Below are 17,425 nucleotides of genomic sequence, written 5' to 3' on the forward strand. Positions count from 1 at the left end.
GAACAGTGTGATCTCAACGACATGGGACGCTTTGCCTCTTGGCAAATCTAAACCCAGAGGCCAGAACCCATCTGTCCCTCCTTTTTGCTCCTCTCCACTGTCCTTGGACCTGAGACCTGCTCGTCTGGAAGCACAGGCCTGCTGAAGGACACAGCCCTGCTCTAATTCCCCACTGAACACTAATGCATCTGGGGGCTCCCTTTTCGTTTCAGATGAGGAAACTGTTGATTTTTTTTTTCCCCCTCAGAAACTGGGAAGACCAAAGTCTACGAACAAACCTACTATTTCTTAGCGGGTGTGTCAAGAAATGGTGAGAAACAAAGCCAGGTAAGTAGTGCCTAAATGCCTTTAGAAGATCTTAATCGTATTTAGAAACGTCAGCAATGTAGACAGATGGAGGGGGAAGGGGAAAGCCTCCGCTGGAAGATGGCTCAAGGCATCCAGAAAATAGGTCATTAGTGACGGAGGACTGACCGACCTCAGGCCACCGCCTGCATCTCTGCGTCCTCCACCAGACTATGCTGAGGTAAGAAACTGACTTCTGTATCCCTAGCAACTGATACATAATTGATGCTTGACCCCTCGCCTAATGTTACCGGAGTCTCATCTCTTGCTTAAAACACTCCAGTTCTGAAAAGATTTTCTCCTCCTATGGTATCTTATTCCTCCGTCGAAGGAAATGTGTTTTTATTTTTCTTCCTTTTTTATTATTTTTATTTTTTAATCCTTTGTTTCCAAATTTATTTTTTTAATTAACATATAATGTATTACTAGCCCCAGGGGTACAGGTCTGTTTATCGCCAGGTTTACACACTTCACGGCACTCACCATAGCACATACCCTCCCCAGTGTCCATAACCCCACCCCCCTCTCCCTACCCCCACCCCGCAACCCTCAGTTTGTTTTGTGAGATTAAGAGTCTTATGGTTTGTCTCCCCCTGATCCCATCTTTTTTCATTTATTCCTTCCCTACCCCCCATCCTGCCTCTCAACTTCCTCTTATCAGGGAGATCATATAATTGTCTTTCTCCAATTGACTTATTTCGCTAAGCATAATACCCTCTAGTTCCATCCACGTCATCGCAAATGGCAAGATTTCCTTTCCTTTGGTGGCCGCATAGTATTCCATCGTGTATATACACCACATCTTCTTTATCCATTCATCTGTTGATGGACATCTAGGTTCTTTCCATAGTTTGGCTATTGTGGACATTGCTGCTTTAAACATTAGGGTGCATGTGCCCCTCTGGATCACTACATTTGTATCTTTAGGGTAAATACCCAGTAGTGTGATTCCTGGGTCACAGAGTAGTTCTATTTTCAACTTTTCAAGGAACCTCCATGCTGTTTTCCAGAGGGGCCGCACCAGCTTGCATTCCCACCAAGAGTGTGGTGGGTTCCCCTTTCTCCGCATCCTTGTTAGCATTTGTCATTCCCTGACTTGTTAATTTTAGCCATTCCGACTGGTGTGAGGTGGTATCTCACTGTGGTTTTGATGTGTATTTCCCTGATGCCGAGTGATGTGGAGCACTTCTCCATGTGTCTGTCGGCCACGTGGATGTCTTCTTTGCAGAAATGTCTGCTCATGTCCTCTGCTCAGGAAATGTGTTTTTAAAAGTAATTCTTACATTGGAATCTGGAGTACGTTAGTGGGTCTTAAGCAAACTTTAACCACTTGCTGGATTTCATACTGACTGATGCCCACTGCTAGTAGGCTATTAGGTCTGTATTCAATTTCTCCCAATTTCACTCTAAAAAATTGTCAAATTGGGTGTGGGGAAAACTGGAAAACTGAGGGAGAGTATCTGTAAAAATTCAAAGGAATTCTGTATTTACCCTATGTAAAAGAGTCTAGCAGGCATCTAAGAAATGGCAACAGGCTTCATCAAGAGTGGATGGAAAATCAATGCACACCTAAAATCAAGGAATTAAGGCATTCATAGTGTTTGATTTCCCAGTCCAGAAAGATCTGAGGGCTTCTTTTATTTTTTAAGAGATTTCTACACCCAGTATGGGGCTTGAACTCTCAGCTCTGAGATCGAGAGTCACATGCTCCACCGACTGAGCCAGCCAGGCGCCCCAGACCTGAGGGCTTCTGCTTAAGAATCCAAGAGACACCAGATCACAGAAGCTTCATTTCTGTGGGAGGGTGAACATGATCTGCCAACCCACTGCACCCCAAGAAAGGCTGAAAATCAATAGCATTCTTGGCCTGAAATATGTTATCATTGTCTTCTGGATTATTTCAGGAAAACCATGGAGAGCCACTACTTTGAGTGCCAACAGCAGGCTCAACCCTACACCTGAGGGTATGAGTGAAGACCAGCACAGGGAAGGAGGAAAAGGGCCAAGCAAATGATTCCCTTCAGCAACGTGCAAGGGCCAAGATGGCCAGTCTGACGTGAAGACCTCACTGTCCAGGTCTAGTTCATTTCACACACAGGTATCTTATGGCTGATATTTCCTAATCACCTGAAACACAAATTAAGATGTTTTCCACAAACATGTCAACTGTGGCTAACTACAGATTACAGGTAGAAGAGAGACCGGAAAGGACATGTGGAAATACTGAAGATGCCAACGAGCTAGGAGATCCACTGGGCACCTGAGGCAGGTACACTGGACACATTCGAGCCCTAATGGGCCTTTCAGGTGTTTTACACGAGAGCACATTCCGGTTCTATCTTCTGCATCTTGCCTCCACCTGAGAGTATGTTGGAACTTTACACTCTGATTTGCATTGTGGAAATAAGCAAATTAAATGCCTTTTCAAATTATGCTCATTCCCTAGGCCACTTTGCCCAATTATTCTTCCATCATTAAGCACAATTTATTAACAGCTGAAGACAAAAACACCCTCTTCCCCCTTACCAGAACAGTTCAAGGGCAGAGAAACGTTCAAAGGGTTAGTGGACTAAAGCCACTGCCTACATCTAACCACCACCATCTTCTGGGTTATCTAGCTGCGTGCCAGGAAAGCCAGAGGTGAGAACTGCGGGACCAAGCGTGGAGAAGCATTGACCTAAATACCTCACTTTCACTGGATACTTTTTTTAAGGGGGCGGTGGTGGGAAACCCCCATATGATCCTACCTAGCAAAGGGCCTAAGGTGTTCATGGTTTCGAGTTACCACCACCCACTGAACACACATACGTGGCCGCTTGCAAACGCGGAGTGCAAACTACACAGGTGGCTGCTCTGAAGTCCTAACACCCAGGAGGATTGAACTGAGGGGCTAGAACATGCAAGAAGCAACTGAAGTGACTCCGAGAAGCAAGTGCGTGAAGCGGTGACTACTGCCCTTTCGGTACCGGTCTGGGACCCTGGCCTTAGCCACACCAGCAGTGGGGAGCCCACTGTGAGAAAACCCTTCAAACTGAAAAGCCTGGCCATCTAGGCAGGGCCTTACAGAACTTGAGTTCTCTAAACGTTTACGAATCCCACCATCCAGGAGTAAAGAAGGTACACAGGTCACCAGTGACTGAATTACTAGTTTTCCCAAAGCTGGGTCTGGAAGCCACGTGTTCCGGATGTGGGAGTTTGGGCAGTTAGAACCCCTCAGCACTTCACTTTACAAAATGAGTAAAGCAAAACCCTTGCAGCCTGCTTACGTGGGCGACAATGACTATGAATGTGCCGGGGAGATGTGAGAAATACAAATGTTAAGTGCTGAGATCTATTCTGGGCCCTTCAATTTCTGCCTTGCAGAACGGTAGAACTATTTTCTCCTTTCGGCACTTCGCATCATCCAGAAAGACTTCTCTCCTCCTCGACAGATTTGTTCTCCTATGGCAACCCTGAGAACAGAGGCCCTGACAATTATCCCTCCATAACATTTATTTTGACTGAATAAACCTTATAGTTCTGAAAAGTTGGAATCAAGTCTTTAGATGATTACCTTCTCTCAGAGCATAATGCACTCTTGATCACGATTTTTGGTTCAGGACAGACTTTAATGTTCCAGATTTTAGGAATGGATTAGAAGTTCCAAGAGTCATTATTTAGAGAATACTTTATTAGTTTCTGTAATCAAACCCATGTAGATAAGACCTTACATATTTAATACAGTGCGTTACCCCTGTACAAATGGAAAAAATTATGTTTAACATTTCTAGACCAATATGGCTGTTAATTTCTGTACAATGCCAACCCAACACGGTACAACTGGGATACTTTTTCCAAAGTTGACAGCACAGCTAAAGTTTCCAAAAATTCAAATTATTTATATATATATGTATATGTATGTATATATATATATATTTTATTTATTTATTTATATAAAAAGACCAACAGCAGTATGTTATGTTATGCATCAATAGCAGCAACAGCTTTTCCAGGTTCTGCAGTCATCTGAACAAAATTAGAGACATCCAGCACACTCCATTAATAAAAAAGAAAAAAAAAAGGTAAAAAAACAAAACCCCAGAAAACAGCAAAGTTCTGTTACTGTTGTGGTACCTGGCACCATTTTTTTAATTAGCTTCTCAATCATCTGGAAAGAAAACATTCTAGAATAACGTCATTAAAAACAGCTCTGATAAAGCACGGTCACTATTACGTATCATAAAGCAGGTACAAGGTATTTTACATTCACAGAGGTATGATACAGTACTGTCCTACATCTATAATACTAGAAGATACAATTAAAAAGGCATTATTTGAGACTTGATTCTACTTTCCCAGCAGAGGGCCCAAAGGATGGTATGACACAGCTCTGGTGAAGAAATGCACCTTCTTCGACAGGATTTCCTTCCATTAAGGGCACAGTTCTAGGTATTCACTGCTCTTGATGAACATCAGTTAAAAACCGTTAAAAACAAACGAACAAACAAAACCCCACTGGATTCATATGAAAATGGCCGAGCGGAGGCAAGCCAGACTCAAACTAGCATTTTACTCAATCTGTCACGTGTGAAGACATGACAATTCCGTGGAAGAAAGGAGACGCCAAGCAGCACGTCAAAGCTCCGGGCCGCAACCGAAACACAGCACCATTCGCAACGGAAGCAGCAGCCAAAGCCTGCCCGCCTGGACATGGCCGAGGGTGTGGACAGCGCGTTCCAGCACCTGCTCACTCGTCCAGGAAGAAGGGGAGATCAGGGACTGTACTTTGATTGTGTTCAACTCAATCACAATGTTACAAAAATAGCAAGCTGCCGTAATACAAAATAAGGCTCCTCTATCCAGCACCAGTTATCTTCGGTTCCTGACCACCAAGCCCACAAATGCTACCGTCACATCCAAAGCACGTAAGGGAGCAAAGACACCACAGCCGGTGCATTAGCTGGAGTACCCCTCATTCGGGCCCGGCTAGTCCTCTGCGGGGCTGGGTTCCTCCTACTTCTGGTGTTTCATCTAACTGTGAGGATTTCAGTTCTGAACGATATGCCCTCCAGGAAAGTGCGCACGAACCTGCTGTACGGTTTCTGACCGGAGCAGCACGGCCATCGGCACGGTGTGCATTCACAGCAGGTGCCCGCGCGCAAAGCCTCATTTCCCTGCGTGGCGGCTGTGTCAGTGTCAGTGTCAGTGTCAACTGCTCCTATGTCCCCCGAGCACCTCCCAGCTCTGGACAGGATAACGGCACAGGCCATTTTACCCCTCTGGCCGCTGGCATTATCCGACTTCATTCTCCCTCGTTCCCCTTCCCCCTCCCCCAACCCCCTGCGATAAACCACAGCCTTTAAGATTTTGTTTCTTCCGTTTTGATCGCCTGAGGTTTGATTGGTCCAGTTCTAACAGGTTTGGTGGCTATGGTGGGTGCAGGGGGCGGCTTTTCTTCTACTTTTTCCTGACAGACACCAGGAGGGTCGGTCAGTGTTTCAGGAGGTTTACTTGAATCACTGTCCACTTTCGGGGCTTTGCCTCCTATCTGTTTGCTCTGCTGTTGTTCAGAGAAGAACCGCTGCGTGGACTGAAGAACCTCTGCTCTCTGCTTTGCCTTAAAAAATGAGAAACAGCGACTGAGAACGCCGCAGCATGAGCGGAGCCTGTCCGTCCATCTCCGCTCACTCTTTACCGACCACAGACCCGTTCTCCCCTCGTCTGGCCCAAACCAGAAGTACCTCAATCATCTTTCAGCTCTTAAAGGACAGATTTCTTCCTATCTTGGCAAATATTCCATGTGATTTTTTTTTTTTTTTAAACATCTGAAAACAGAACCACCTCCCACCACATTTTCCAAGTTTGCCCTCTTATAAAATAACAAGACAGAAATTGCTGTTGGTCTGTAACTTTTCTGGAACAAAACTTATTGATATCAAATTCTATTTAGGGAGGCTGCTCGCAAATTTGAAGACAGATATATGTAACACGTAAAACTTCTAGTTATCAATATGTGGTCTACAATAAAACGAAAAGGAAGCACTTATATTGTGGCATTACCAACACCTAGGACCAAATGTCTTGTGGCTGAGTCCTCTTCCCACAGCTCTCTTCTGCAGGGGAAGAGCATCAGAAATTAGTAACTACGACTTCACTTGAGCACTAAGTTCTGATAGCTCCTACCACATTCTGAGCTGGTAAAATAATTTCCTACTTTTACTGACTATGTGCCCCCAAAGAATATACTTACGTCATCTGTAAATTATACCACTGTAACGTACACAATGAAAACTTAAGTTTCTGTACCTCTCGCATATAACAAGGAGCCATTCATGTTCTACAGGAAACCTATACTATATAAAGATCTAAAGCAATTTCAAGAAAGTTTTACCCTCCCCGACCCCATGATAAGCTCTAATGTCATTTCCAGTAAGGGAAGGTATGAAAATCAAGTTCCAAGGAGACAGAACAACAGGAAACCATGGCCAAATAGTTTCCAAAGATTCCTACACATTTTTTAACAGAGGGAAATCCTAGGCCCACAGCCTTAATAAAATTAGATCACATTTAACAAGAGTTTCACTGCAGAGTAGTCTTTAAATTTGATTACTCAGGGTGAGAAATGAGGGATATCAATGTAGAAAGAAACCAGCTAGTCAACCGAATTTTCTAAAAGGACGAGCATAACCATGTTTCTGATTCAGAGTAAAGCATTACTATGGGCGTTGCCCTGTTTGAAGGCAGCAAGCTTTCTTTGTTCTAGTCTGACCTGATGTATGTATGTGTATACACATATATATAGTGACAAAACAGGCCAAATTACTAAGACCTCTGAAGTCAAGCCCAAGTAAATACAGAGCCGATGGCCTCGGCGAGCTGCACAGGCAGACGGTAAGGGTTATGCTATGAAAACTGTCCCCACACAGACTCCTCAAGGCACTCTTCTGCATCAGCAAACCTCACATTTATCAGTGCCTTTTATGATGAAGGATCCCAAAGTGCTTTTTTCAGTTCTTCATCTACAACTGCACAATCTGTTGTGGAATACAGCCAACTCAGGCGGCAGGCAAAAAAAAAAAAAAAAAAAAAGTATGGAAACAGTTTGAGAAGAAAACTGTACTTGCATGACTCACGAAGGAAGAAAAATCAAGATAAGTAAAATCTCTTAACCACTCCGAATTTTCACATAACCATGATTTACATCTTAAGTCTGGGAGGGGGGAGGGATAAAAAAGAAAACAAAGGAAAAAAAAACAAAAGAAAATGGGAAGTCTATAATAATCCACATTATTTTTTGTTCTTCCAAAAATGTAGCAGCTAAACTCAGATCTCCCTCAAATATTCATTTTATAAGCAATCCATTTTGCCAGAGTTTAAAATGTTAACTTGTTTGCTAACTATAGTTGCAAAAAAATAAAAAATAAAAAAATAAAAAATAAATTAAAAAAGGGGAATAGGGAGAAAAAAAAGAAAAAAAAAAGAATGAATAAAAGTAGTTAGCTTGGTTAAATCAGCTAAGACAATGAATGCCTGGGTTTGTGGTTATGGGTCCAGAGGCATCTTAAGACATGGTTCAGAGACAGATGCTTGCTCTGTTGGCTGTTAACACTGTACTAACCTTCATGTCTTGTTCAGCCTTCAACGCAGCCTGGGCCTGATTACCTCTGACTCCAGATAGTGATCCACAAGGACCCCTGGCTACATGTGGCAAACGAGCATGGCTCATGAGGCCTGTGGTCAGCGGAGGAGGCATCTGACTGGCCAGTGCCATTGGCGGCCTCTGAACAGGCGCTGGGAAGGTGTTAGTATGTGGGGCTCTTACCAATGGAGGGACCAGGTTAGGCTGAGAGAGAATCTGAGTGAAAAAAACAAAACATACAACATTGAACTGTTAAAAAAAAATTTTTGCCAACTAGACCAGGTTGGCTTATCTCAGAGTAAATCTGTGCCCATTCTGCCAAGTGAAAGGAAGTATGTAGGCATTTGTGCCATTCTACTACAGGGACCAAGAACAAACAGGCCATGCTTGGAGAGTCTAACAGAAAAATTAGCAAAGCACGCTATGGCACTGTAGTTGGTTCTAGCATTTCAGCTACAAATTCTGAAGGGGAGATAGAAAAGCTATTAAATAGGGTAATCTTTTTAAAAAGATGTAATTGCAGAAAAGGCACACACTTATACCAAACATAATCTCAAGATAAATAAAAATAACACCAATTCAACAAATAAGTGTCTTCTCAGGAATCAATACTCATTTTGAGAATTATGATAAATTTTAGTCTTTCCATTCGTTCAGCGAAGGGAAGAGAAGCCAATGTTTTTACACATATATTAGAACATCTTTTAGAAACTTTAACTCAACTACACATAGCTCTCTTAAAAAAAACAAAACAAAACAAAACAAAAAACCCAACGACGACGACGACGACGACCACGTAACAAAAACTTTAAACCTAGAAAACTTTTAAGCACTGGGACCCTTCTCTGAAAGTCCACTTCTTCAAAAAAGAGAAAAGAAACAGGACTGAAATGACCAGAGCTGTGTGGGGAATCTTTTGACTACTTCTCTTGTCTGCTTTAGCACTATACAGTTACTACCTGTAGCTCACGAAAAATTGCGGAGAATTATCTACGAAGGTCATAAATCTACTGTTAAATAAGAAACTTTCTCATTAAAAAACTATGTTTCTAAACTACTTATAATATGGCAAGATTATGAAATCAGATACTTAGCCAGATTAGCAATCATTTCCAAGTACATAATACTCATTTCTCACTCGTATCTGCCCACCTGGGGTGCAAACTGTGTAGGAAATGGTTGTGTCATTCTCACAGTGGCAGGGGCTGACGGGAACTGCTTCTGATAGACAATGCTGTTCATTTTGCTGGACTGGCTGTTCGGACTTGTGGAAGTAGCCCTTGGGAGAAAGCCGTCACGGGTCAGTACAGTAGTGCCAAATAAATGATATGCTGTTAGATCTTTAGAGACACTGCTCTTGGCGGATGCTTCATTTGTGGTAGCGGATGAAAATCTACCAAGGGGAGTTACCGAACATTATGGTAGCGGAGAGACACTGGAGGGGCAGAGGTGAGAAGGAATTCTAGCTAGATTTGCCCTGTATTTAAAAAAAAATTTCTTAAAAATATAGTATAACACATACATTCTTAATTTAATAGCTTAACATTTTAGGTAACACTATCAGAATGTCTTGTGCTTACCACAGGCCTGGTGACATAGTGAGAATCTAACAAGCAAACTGTGTTTACTTATGTGGAAATTCAAATGCCCATTTTACCGGAAGGGACTAGATGTTGGTGTGGTGCTTCTACCGCTGATGGGAGGTGTGCCTGGTTTTATGTCAATGCCACTTCCAAAGGCTTTCAGTTCCATTTCAGACATCTGAGAAAAAAACCAAGAACAGACTTAGCGTTTCTGGAATTCCATAAGCTAAAGAGGTAAAGAATTTTAGTACAAAAATCCTATAATTAAGTTTTAAATAAATTGTCAAGGCCAAATTTGTGGGTGAAAAGTCTTAAAAGACTGCGTAAACCCAATTCATCCATAAAATTTGTGAATTCTTTGTTACTAAGTAAGAAACAGAGGAAGTCAAACACATCACAAGTAGATTTAAAAAGTCTAAAAAAAAAAAAAAAAGGTACCCTGGGGCTTGCGGCGCCCGGCTGGCTCCGAGGACGGAGCGCACAGCTCTTGATCTCGGGCCTGTGAGTTCAAGCCCCACACTGAGTGTGCAGATTACTTTAAAAATAAAAATTTGTTTTGAAAAAAGCACATCAGAGTGTGAGATCTCCTAGAGAGTGGTAAAAACTGATGCCTTTTATTTTTTACAGATACAAGATGTATATATCTAAACACACAGCCTCAAATTCTCAAAGAACTGCAAATCCCTCTTTCACTTACTTTTCCTGGGGTGGCGAGCACGCTGTGCTGTGTTCCAGCTGGGATCAACCCTCTGAAAGGCTGGCTCACTTGGGCGGGACGACTCAGGCTCTGGGCCTGGGCTTGTGGGGTGGTATGCTGTAATGGGGGCTGAAGAGTCTGAGGCAGAGCAATTAAAGGCTGCCCTGTAGATCCAAAATTAGGCAATGAAAGCTGGGATGCTGGCAAAGGTACTGTAACCTAGAAAATAAGCAAAAAGAAACTGTGGCCATTTACTTGTATCTGTCATCTGGATAGCCCTTAACTCTCTACACAAACTCTTAAAAACCTTAAGAGTAACAGTTTAAACAGAATACTTCAATCTATTAATATATTTCACATATTATCTTTTGCTTAGTAATCACCTCCATCCTTTTATTAAGGGTGCAACAACAGAAGACTAGCAGTGCAGACACGAGCCAAACCACTATGAAGATGTGTGAATGAATCCAGGGTATGTGTCTAATAAACACATAATACAATGAAGTTGAGGGATACAATTTAAGAAAGTAGTGTCGTTGCACTTTCCCAAACAGACATCTCTACTGTCTTCAGGCCTGACTAAAATAAGCTTTGACAAGAAGAAAAATGACCTTTCAGTTTTCATATAAGCAGTATTTAATTTGAATGTCAAGGTAATAGATACATTTATGAAGTTTCACCCCTAAAATAGCCACCAGAATACAGAAATGACTAACGGTTTGCCTCTCTCCTTCAGTCCTCCACGAACTTCTGAAGCGCAGATGCAGGGCGCTGCTGGCCGTTTGTGCACGTCTGTCATTTACACTCTGTCACAGGCTGCCCCATTGTTCTAAGGACTGGATTAACCAGCGCGATGGTCCTTAGAGGCCCGTCCCTCTCTAGCACAGATGGGTAGAGCGCTTCTCACGCTTACATGTAACTGTATATCCTGGACAATGGTTTTCGAACTTTTATATTCATGGAATCCTTTGTTGAAATAAATGATTACGTGGACACCAATTTAAAACAAAGAGCGAAAAAGAAGTGACTGCAGTGGGGCGGAGGAGAGAGGTGTTGTGGGACTGAGCACGTTCCACCGCCAGTGGACTCCATGGGATTCCTAGGACACCTCAGAGAAAAGTCTGAAAACCACTGAGCCATCTCCCCGTCTTGGTTCTATTAAAACTGCCAAGCAAAAACAAATGCAGTAAAAGTAATAATAATAATAATAATGAAGAAAATTGAGGAAATTTACCATGCCATAGTTTACCTGCTGGAGAGCACTTGGTGACTGGGCAGTGTTATAAAAATTTGTCTGACCAGGCTGTTGTACTTGTCCAGAATAAAGATTTGAAGCCTGGGTAAGATTTGCTCTAGCCTAGAAAAAATTGTTTAAGAAAACAGCAGTAAGAATGAAATACTTCCAATTCAGACATCAAGGATGTACACTCTCTAAGAATTTCAGTATTAGATAAAAGGACCTTTGTTTTTTCATGTCTTTTAACACTTTTTCTTTAAAAACTGTTTCCTTAAAAAATCTCCTATGCAGGAAGACGATGACAGTACGTGATTCTAGCCCCGTGTGCTCCTGTCTTACCTGGAGAAGATGTGTATCGATCAGCTGGGAACCTCCCAGTCCTGATGCCTGACCCAGCTGATGTTCATACAATATAGGAATAGGCTGCGTATTTGACGTCTGTTGAAAGGCAAGACCTGACTGTGCCTTTGCAAGTTCCTGGTGTTGCACAGCTGGAAAGTTGTGTATGGCAGTACCAGAAAGAACCACAGATGGCTGGGATAGACTGCTCTGCATGAAGGCTGGCTGAGATCTACACAGGTATTAACGAGAAAAGACTTGTGTTAGTAGTCAATTCTATTTTGGAACCTGGAAATCCTAGGAATGAGTATCCCAAGTGACCAAGCACTCTAACAAGCACAGTTAAGAAAGAGAATGCAGACTGTGCCTGAAGTCCGTGTTTCATGATTTGGAGCCCCATACACAACAAAGTTCTAGGGAGACGCTTGCTCTTCCTGAGTAACTAGCAAGAGTTTCTCCTCTTGAACGACGAGAATGATTCTCTTTTCATGTGTTCACTAGCAGGCTCGGAACCAAATCTGCTTTTCTCTTTGGTATCAACATTTTATTCAAATTTATAGCACTAATAGCTGATTTTTATTATCTGTATTTCGTTATTCTATTTATATGTGTGTCTGTGTATTAAAAAAAAGATTTTGAGAGAGAGAGAGAGAGAGAAAGAGCTCGAGTGAGTGAGGAGAGGGGTAAAGGGAGAGGGAAACAGTCTCAAGCAGACTTTGCTGGGCGCAGAGTCTAACGCGGGGCTCAAGTCCACGACCCTGAGGTCATGACCTGAGTGGAAAACAAGGATCAGACTCTTAACCAACTGAGCCACCCAGAGGCCTATATATTTCTTGTAGGAAATCTCAAGACCTCTATAGAATGAAGCATAGTCGTTCAACATCAGGATTACCCACAAAGTTTCTGTTTGTTTTTAGTGAGGTATAGTGGAAATGTAACGTATTAATTTCAGGTTTACAACATTATTCAATATCTGTATGTATTATTATGAAATGATCATCACAGCAAGTCTAGTTAACCTCTGTCACCATACATATTCACAAAAATACTTTTTTCTTATGATAAGAACTTTTCTCAAGATCTACTTTCTTAGCAAATTTCGTTCTTTAAAGAGAGAGAGAATCCCAAGGGGGATCCAGGCAAGGCTTGATCTCACAACCCTGAGATCATGACCAGAGCTGAGATCAAGAGTCGGATGCTTTACTGAGGCCCCTAGGTGCCCCTCAGCAACTTTCAAATATGCAACACAGTGTTATGGTCGCAGGTACAAACTCCTAGCTGCAAAATAAGTCATGGGGATGTAATGTACAGCATGGTGACTACAGTTTATAGCACTGTGGCATATCTGAATGGCTTTTAAAAAAACTACAATGCTGGAATCTAACTTCAGACTACCCTCTTACCTCTGGAATGGGGGGCCTTCAAGCTATACTTTTACAAATGCTAAGATACGGAGTAACTGACTGTATCAAGGCACTGGATTAAAGACTGTATTATCAAGGAGTAATATCATTATGTTTTGTTAAAACTGACATTTGTGGCAGAAACAAAGGCCATTTAGCAGGAGTGCTAGCCTCAGGTCACGAGCAGTCTTTCTGCCTACGTGTCAAATGTAAATCGGGAAAACATAAGCATACGCTTATAAACCACGCAGTCCTGGGGGGCCTGAGTGGCGCAGGTGATTAAATGTCCAACTCTGGGATTCAGCTCAGGTTGTGATCTTGGGGTTCCGCAACAGAGCCCCACATCAGGCTCTGTACTCAGTGTGGAGTCTGCTTAGGACTCTCTCTCCTCTCCCCTCCTGCCATGGGTTCTCTAAAATAATTGTAAAAAAAAAAAAAGAAAGAAAAAAAAAAAGACAAAACCCCCCAAACTACTGTGTTGGCAGAAGTTAATTCAGGGATTCTGTATTAGTAAACACTATCCTGATGAGGCTGAGAGCAAGAACAGCAGACTTAACACGGCAGGGATACAAACAATCGCTTTCCAAGTTTAAACCTGTGCCTTCCAATACACTTGTCATTAGTCACAATCACACATACACCTGACGTTCTTTTTCTGTGGAACAGGTCTGGTCTTCAGAAGTACACCTTCCAAGGCAATCGTTGCAAGGGGACCACAAATACAAAACATCAGCGCAGAGCTATTCCATCACCCACCGCTAGGAGAGACACTAATTCATCACATCATTTTTTGTCTGCACGGCTGGAAAGTAGCCCCAAACTTTCCAACCGTGTTGCAAGTAGCTTATACCAACTAAAAGGAGATTTCCTTAATCACAAAGCTAACTTACAGTGCATCTTTCAAAAGAACAGTTTCTTCTCTACTTGTCATCACTATCCCCACTGCCTCTGTTCCCTGCCTGTCACCCTCCACCCCGGCTCCTGCCCCCTCTGCCAAGCCCCACGCACACCCCAGGGCAGGTGCGGACGCACAGCTGTTCTGGCAAGGGGGCAGGCAGCCTTCCGGGACCCTTAGCAGCTATTTCCTCTGATTCCTAATTGTTCTGGGATTGTTGTTATCCTCGTGTTCAAGAATATCTGAGATCTTACTTTGTTCAAAAAAGTCTTGACTGAAACTACCGGAAGCTAGGTTTTAAGACATAAAATCAACATGCTCAATCATTTAGAGGAATTCGGTAAAAGGGTCAACTGAGATTCTGGGGGAAAGGAGGAGCGGCAGGAGTTACAGCGGGCTCAGCAATCACGAAGCACGTACCTGTACGGCTGAAGTGAGGACGTGAATAACTCCTGAGCCTGGGAAACGGCAGGGCCGGCTCCCAAGCTCAGCTGGGCCTGATGCTGTCCTTGCAGCGGCGCATAAATGGGGATCGGGATCTGCTGAACCGACGTTGGCTGCGATGCAACAGAAACGCATGAGCGCCGTCCACACGGTCACAGTATTTGGGAAAATAAAAATTTGAGACGCGAAAAGAATAGAAAACGTATATATCTATCAGCTCCCTTTTAAAACAAAACCAATGTAAGCATCGAAATTTTCCTTTCAATACATTATTCTGCACTGTTAGCCCTGAAGTTCTGGCAAATTTGGGAAAGTTTGAAAATTCTGCTAATACATACCGAGGTAATCGCAGACTGTCCCATGTTCAACAGAACATTTCAACTGAAAGAGCCTTTATCTGTAGACCAAGACACCTATCACACCATGAGCGCGGCAAGAAACAAACGCGTGATGAAACAAGTCTGTGCCGTTTACCTGAGAGAGACCTGGCTGGAAGCCTTGCTGCTGGGCCAAGGACGGCGGAGCCAACCGTGCGTGCTGGGTACTGAACAAATGACTCGTGTCCATGTAGAAAGCAGGGATTTGAGCTACACAGACCATCAGGAAAAACAAGCAGTTTTAGGTATCTAAGCTTCAGAATTTTCCAGAAAGTCACTAAAATCCAAGTTTTGTAGCAGATTTTAAATTAAGTGAGACCACTGAAAACTAATACAGCCAAGGAAAACTAGAAATATGAAAAGACCGAAAACTTCCAGCAGATAGGTAGATGCAAATTAAAACAATAAAACTCTAATACAGTTGACCCTTGAACAACAGGGGTTTGAACTGTGTATTTTTTTCATGTAATTCAGTGAGGTATTGTAAACGCATTTTCTCCTTACGATTTTCTTAGCAACATTTTCTTTTCTCTAGCTTACTTAACTGTAAGAATGCAGGGTATAATATACACAATATACAAAGTATGTGTTGATGAACTCTTTATGTTACCAGTAAGGCTTCTGGTCACTTGTAATTAAATCTGGGGGAGTGAAAAGTTGTATGTGGATTTCTGACTATGTAGGGAGGGCATTGACACCCCTAACCCTTGCACTGTCCAAGGGTCCATTATACTTTGAGGGTATAAAAAAACACCCTCATACACTGCCAATGGGTATTAACTAGTGAAATCGGACACGATCTACTCAAAGTGAAAAATGAAACCACCGGTTTATCAGCAAATCTATTCTAATTTTATATCTACCTACTAGAATTTAACAAAATATTTCAAAGGAACTGGCATTTAATAACAAAGAATCTGGTTTAGATGCTTAACAGATTTCTATGTATTATGTAAACTATTTTGATCTGCTCTTTTTATATATGTTTTAGAGAACTTCCCATATTGGTTTTTAATTTGTCACCATTATAAACAATACTGCCATGAATGAACACTCTCATACTTATGTCTCTGATTAATACTAAGTTTATCTATATGGTAAGATTCCTATGAAAGCTATTTCTACGGTTGAGTATGTACATATAAAATATTCTGATACTTTTCTAAAAGAATATGTCAACTTATATACTAACCAGCCATGCACTTTAAGAAACTATTGATAATACCTGTGACCCTCATAAAAACTGGGTATTATCAATCTAATATTTCCCAGAAAGGCAAGAAATAGCCTCACTGTTTATTTTGAATTTAAATCAGTAGTGAGTGTGAGTATTTTTCAAATATTTATTTACTATTTAACTAAGATTAATGTTGTGGTATTTAAGAGGGTAAGTTACCCCAGTACCCCAACATAAAATTTTCTTCTTCTTTGCTAATCTTAGGCTTATTCTTCCCTATCAATTTTATTATTGATTTGTCAAGTTTCAGGTAATAAAGTTTTATAACTTGACTGGAATAACATGAAATGTTTAAGTTATTTTGCAAATTACTAGACACTAATTTGTCTTGTATATAACATACGTGTAAGAAACAACTGCCAAGAGCTCCCCAGAATACTTATCAGAGAGAGAACATTAAATTCTATGATGAAACAAATCTGCAAAGCAGATAAAAAAATATTTAAACTTGAGAGAAAAATGTAAGCATGTAAAAAATTCTTCATTTTTCTGAATTCCTTATACCCAATCCTAAAAATCTTACCTGCTGCAGACTGAGACACATAGACCTGCGGGCTCTGTTGTTGCTGGGCAATAAGGGAAGGCATACAGCTTAACTGTGAAAAATGACTTGCAGAAGGCAGGCTGCTTGTCTGTAACTGCTGGGGTTTCACTTTACAAATATTAGGAGGATCTGATGTGGTTGTAGATTTTGTACTCAAAGAAGAGGTAGTATATGTACCAGCTCCTATATGTGGGAGGGAAAGGTAGCATATTTTAAAGAGCCACTGTTGTTCACTATGAAAACAACTCAAGCGCCAGCTAGACACTGGAAAATTCATGTTTACGCCCTGCAGGTACTTACCATGCACTTAAGTAGCAATCGCCAAATGTAAACAAGACTATGAAATCTAGAGAAATATGGTATAATAAAAAAAAAATGCAAAGAGAAGGAAATTAAAAGATAAAACTCACAAAATAAGATGGCCAAGAGCCTACAGGGTTGTCAGTGTAGCCTCCAGCTAATGGTTCTTTAATCATTACAAAGGAAAGGATGGTCAAGAGCTTCACTCATGAATGGCTAGCATAGCTGTAGTAACACGAAAGGACAAAATGCTGCACCTTAGGAATAATCAACAACGGAGGGGTGCTTATCTGGCTCAGTTGGAACAGCACCAACTCTTGATCTCAGGGTCCCAAGTTCGAGCCCCACATTAGGTGTAGAGATTGATAAATAAAATAAACTAAAAATATAAATGCACCTGGAGAGA

General features: G+C 41.8%; 1 protein-coding gene across 13 annotated transcripts in view; it reads right to left on the reverse strand.

The window, feature by feature from the left end:
* Positions 1 to 4,445: 4,445 nt before the first annotated feature.
* Positions 4,446 to 17,425, reverse strand: part of PRRC2C (proline rich coiled-coil 2C) — a 100,974-nt gene continuing 87,994 nt past the window's right edge. For 5 of the 13 annotated variants that reach the window (XM_080824244.1, XM_080824234.1, XM_080824243.1 and 2 more), the window contains exons 26-35: positions 16,699 to 16,902; positions 15,036 to 15,148; positions 14,538 to 14,674; positions 11,820 to 12,051; positions 11,478 to 11,600; positions 10,244 to 10,462; positions 9,621 to 9,724; positions 9,116 to 9,242; positions 7,943 to 8,179; positions 4,446 to 5,941 (exon numbers count right to left, since the gene is read on the reverse strand). In XM_080824244.1, coding sequence (XP_080680370.1) covers positions 5,684 to 5,941; positions 7,943 to 8,179; positions 9,116 to 9,242; positions 9,621 to 9,724; positions 10,244 to 10,462; positions 11,478 to 11,600; positions 11,820 to 12,051; positions 14,538 to 14,674; positions 15,036 to 15,148; positions 16,699 to 16,902 — 1,754 coding nt within the window. In that variant the 3' untranslated portion in view covers positions 4,446 to 5,683. Of the gene's footprint in view, positions 5,942 to 6,384; positions 6,438 to 7,942; positions 8,180 to 9,115; positions 9,243 to 9,620; positions 9,725 to 10,243; positions 10,463 to 11,477; positions 11,601 to 11,819; positions 12,052 to 14,537; positions 14,675 to 15,035; positions 15,149 to 16,698; positions 16,903 to 17,425 lie in introns of all 13 variants that reach the window. The other 8 variants (XM_080824240.1, XM_080824242.1, XM_080824246.1 and 5 more) reach the window with 6 other exon arrangements.

The sequence above is a fragment of the Martes martes genome (genome assembly GCF_963455335.1).
Source record: "Martes martes genome assembly, chromosome: 15".
In the NCBI taxonomy this organism is placed as follows: Eukaryota; Metazoa; Chordata; class Mammalia; order Carnivora; family Mustelidae; genus Martes; species Martes martes.